The sequence below is a fragment of the Chaetodon auriga genome, chromosome 8 (genome assembly GCF_051107435.1).
Source record: "Chaetodon auriga isolate fChaAug3 chromosome 8, fChaAug3.hap1, whole genome shotgun sequence".
NCBI classification, from domain to species: domain Eukaryota; kingdom Metazoa; phylum Chordata; class Actinopteri; order Chaetodontiformes; family Chaetodontidae; genus Chaetodon; species Chaetodon auriga.
The window spans coordinates 10,580,282-10,584,263 of NC_135081.1; the positions used below are offsets into that span (position 1 = coordinate 10,580,282).

Here is a 3,982-nt window from a genome sequence, read left to right on the forward strand (position 1 = left end):
AACATAATATGCAGGTTCACTATTGCTGTGCATCAAATCTGCAAGCAAACACAGTGACTTCTTACCATATAATCAAATATAAATAGAAAGTAATATATACTATATAAAATATATACCATAAACATTATGTATTTTCATACATTTTTTAAGTTTTATAGACTGCACAGACAGTATCTACACCTGCAAGTTTAACTGAGAAATTGAATTCAATTTCGTTTTCCCTTTTTGATCACATGCTTCTGGCTGAAGCTGAGTGAGAAACTGGGACACCATCACAAAACAAGTATTCACTTTCATTCACACATGATAACCACCCTCACAGCTGCATCAGTTTTGCACGTAGCAAACTGCTGCACAGCAAAAGGTTGCAGCGGGCAACCTCAGTCTCATCGCGTCTGCAGCACCAGATTTGCACTTAACCTTAACTTTGAGAAAACCACAAGCTGAAAGGGGAAGTATAAAAAGTTGTCAGTTTAACCTTTACAGTCTGTGCACACATGAGCATTTCACGGTCAAGTTTAAAAATATTTCTGCTGGTTAAGTACCTGATGACAAGGGAGAGTTGAAGCAGGTGAGCCGGGAGGATCAGATGACTGGGACCGGAGGCCAAGAGGTTATTGCAGGGCAGGAGGGTGTGGCTGGATGTGGGATGATGAAAAAGTTAGAGGGCGTCTGGTTGACAGGATGAGAATGACAATGAATGTATTTTAGGAAATAGGAGTGTGGCTGGAGGGAGGGACGGAGAAGCAGATTGTGACAAGAACATACAAATTCCAGAGCACTGATTTTAGCAGACATTGCAGAACGAACATTAACATTTCAATTTAGAATGTTTAGCAAATATTTACTTCATCTACGTCTCTCTCACCTCCTTCACCAAACACCATGATTATACCTAAAAGGCCAACTTAAAGGGCAGAAGGGTCCAGGAAAATCTCTGAATTCCCTCATATTTGCACATTTTTCATATTATTTCTTCTCTTGTTGAAGTTTTCATGTCTACAAAATCTTCAGTGTAGAACACTGACGTGATTACTTTGGGTTAATATCGATATGGGTTAGGATTAAAAAATGAGTGTATGAAGAACTTTTTGTAACACTGCCATCATTATTATAACTTGTACATCCCTTACATGACTTTTTTGCTGTTTGATTTGTAGTGATTTTATTGATGAATCTCATGATTGAACTGTTTTGCTGATAGTATGATGTCACCCAGTCACCCTGCATCTGTTCTTTTTACATCAAGGACCACATTGGTTTTGACTTTATTGTGTCATTCCACATATATTGTACTTTGTGTGGTTTTGTACAGTATTTGATTTAATATCTCGTTTCTCATAATGCCCATCACACTAAACTGTGTTCACCCAAAGTAATGTGTAATGTTCTGTTCTTTCTCACACAGCACTATGAACTTTACAGAGTACGATCCATTCGAGTCCTTGGAGATGTACGACTACGATTATAATTCCACCTGTGATGAGGAGGCCGGTCCAGATTTTTCCAACATAGCCATTGTTCTGCCGGTTCTTTACTACACACTGTTTTGTCTCGGCCTGCTCGGTACGTTCCAAAAGGCTCCACTCTTAACAAGAAAAGAAATACGAATCACACTCTTTGCTCTCTTTAATGCATTCAGTACAAACTGATGCATGCAACAGTTAGATATGCACCACAGTTCTGTTTTTGTCTCCAGAAATAACAAGAAGCCTGAAATAATTGATTTTATTATTATTATTTCACAGGAAACACCACAGTTCTCTGGGTTCTTCTCCGGCACATAAAGCTGAAGACGATGACGGACGTATGCCTCCTCAACCTGGCATCGTCTGACCTCATCCTGGCTGTATCCCTGCCCCTCTGGGCCTACAATTCCCAGAACATTGCACTATGCAAACTGATGACCGGAGTCTATCAGGTGGGGCTTTATTTTTGAAAATCATCTTTAGTGCTGAGAACACAGAGCAATGACAAATCACTCACATCACACATTTTGTTGTGAGTAATTTGTTTAGAAAGCAGAATTCCTGAAGAGGTGCAGAGCACTAATCAGTAATTAAAAATGACTTCTTCCTGTAGTTACTCTACGAGTTTTTATGTGTGGCATTGTTGTCAAGGTGTGAAAAGTTATGATCAGGCTGCTGCATTCACTTCCTGACAAACACTGCATCTGAAATGTCAGTGCATAAATGGAAGCTGGAGTGTGTGAGTAGGTGTTTCTCGTTAGTCGGTAAGGTGTTGCTGCCAACAATCTGGATTTTTTTGCAAAGTCCAAAATTAAATAAATGTAACTACAGTGTTTGTAGGTTCCACTGTAAACACAAGTGATGTGTAGGTTTTATTTTTTTTTTATCATGGTAGAGATATTCTGCCAATAACCAAGATGAGATCAGGTGTTCTCAGGTGATGTGTGAAGCAGCTGCTGTGTTATGTCAGTTCTGTGAAGAACCTCACCGAGGCCATAAAGCCTGACAAATGTCACCTTATGTCACATCCGGGTCTGACGTTGCTTCCCCCTCTGCTCCTCTGAACAGTTGGGTTTCTACAGTGGAACGCTGTTTGTGACCCTGATGAGTGTGGACCGCTACCTGGCCATCGTCCACGCTGTTGCAGCCTTGCGAGCCCGGACGCTTGGCTACGGAATCACAGCCAGCATCACTATCTGGGTTATAGCTGTCATCATGGCGGTCCCTCAGGTGGTATTTGCCTCCTTGGAGATAGATCCAGATGATAACAGCACCCAGTGCCAGCCACTGTATCCAGAGGACAGGCAGCTGTTTTGGAAGATGCTGCGAAACTTCAGTGAGAACACTGTGGGCCTTTTCGTGTGCCTCCCCATCATGATTTTCTGCTACCTGAAAATCCTTGTTGTGCTGTCCAAGTGCAGGAACTCCAAAAAGGACAGAGCTATGAAGCTGATATTCACCATAGTGTGTGTGTTTGTGGTGTGCTGGGTCCCCTACAACGTCACGGTTTTCCTTCAGACACTGCAGCTGTTTGAAATCCTGAACACCTGCGAGGCTTCAAAAAACATCAACTCTGCCATGAGCTTTGCTGAGATCATTGCACTGTGTCACTGCTGCGTAAATCCAGTCATATATGCATTCGTAGGGGAGAAGTTTAGGAAGTCACTGGGCAACGTGCTCACTAGATACCTCTGCTGGAATCAACAGAGCAGATGGACTTTCAGCCAGAGAGACACCACAGAGAAAGAGACGTCCAACACACCCATAAGATCAGATTATTAGAATGATGATCACACCTTGCTAATGTTCAGCTGCGTTCTCTTGGTGAGATGTTCTGAAACCACTGAGGTGATGGTTGAATGTATCGACAGAAGACAACAAGACAACATAAAGACTGCTACAGCAACCAAATGAGCTTTGAAAGACAGTGTGCAGGCCATGCAGAGCAACAGGAAACATTAGTACAATAATACAGCAACAATATCCGCTATTCAGTACATGAAGCCATGCAAGCAACACACAGCCAAGCCATACTGAAGATAACCCTTTTACACATACAGACATGCAGAGCTGCAGTAACACATTCATACGACTTATAATGATGATCTTGATAAAATGTTAAAAGAGGAAGTTACAAGTCAGTGAAATGGTAACATCATGCACTGAACACATAAATCATGCAGCACAGACAGATAAGACACAACTATGTAAAGCTGACCAATGGGCAAAGGACATTGATCAAGTTAGCAGCAAATTAGTCAGTAACAACAACAGCAATGATAAAATTAGCAATGTGTTTTATTTTATTTAGTAGATGTTCGCATCTAGCTTCTCAAAAGCCAGTCCCAAAGACTTTATGTGAAGGTGTGATACTTGGCACAGTTTCGTATTTCAGTGCCGTGCTCAACAATTGAGAAGCTCTTACAGAAAAGCATGATTGGCAGAAAGAGCGAGACCTGTGAGGGATTACACAGTTTCCTCTCAGAGCAGATCCTGTAGATCTGTTGTTTGAA

General features: G+C 41.5%; 1 protein-coding gene across 1 annotated transcript; it reads left to right on the forward strand.

Moving 5' to 3' along the window:
- The first annotated feature begins 1,412 nt into the window (after positions 1 to 1,412).
- LOC143325054 (C-C chemokine receptor type 2-like) lies at positions 1,413 to 3,251 on the forward strand. The gene is made up of 3 exons (XM_076737937.1): positions 1,413 to 1,566; positions 1,749 to 1,921; positions 2,538 to 3,251. The coding sequence occupies exons 1-3, from the start codon at positions 1,413 to 1,415 to the stop codon at positions 3,249 to 3,251; spliced, it is 1,041 nt and encodes a 346-aa protein (XP_076594052.1).
- Positions 3,252 to 3,982: the final 731 nt, after the last annotated feature.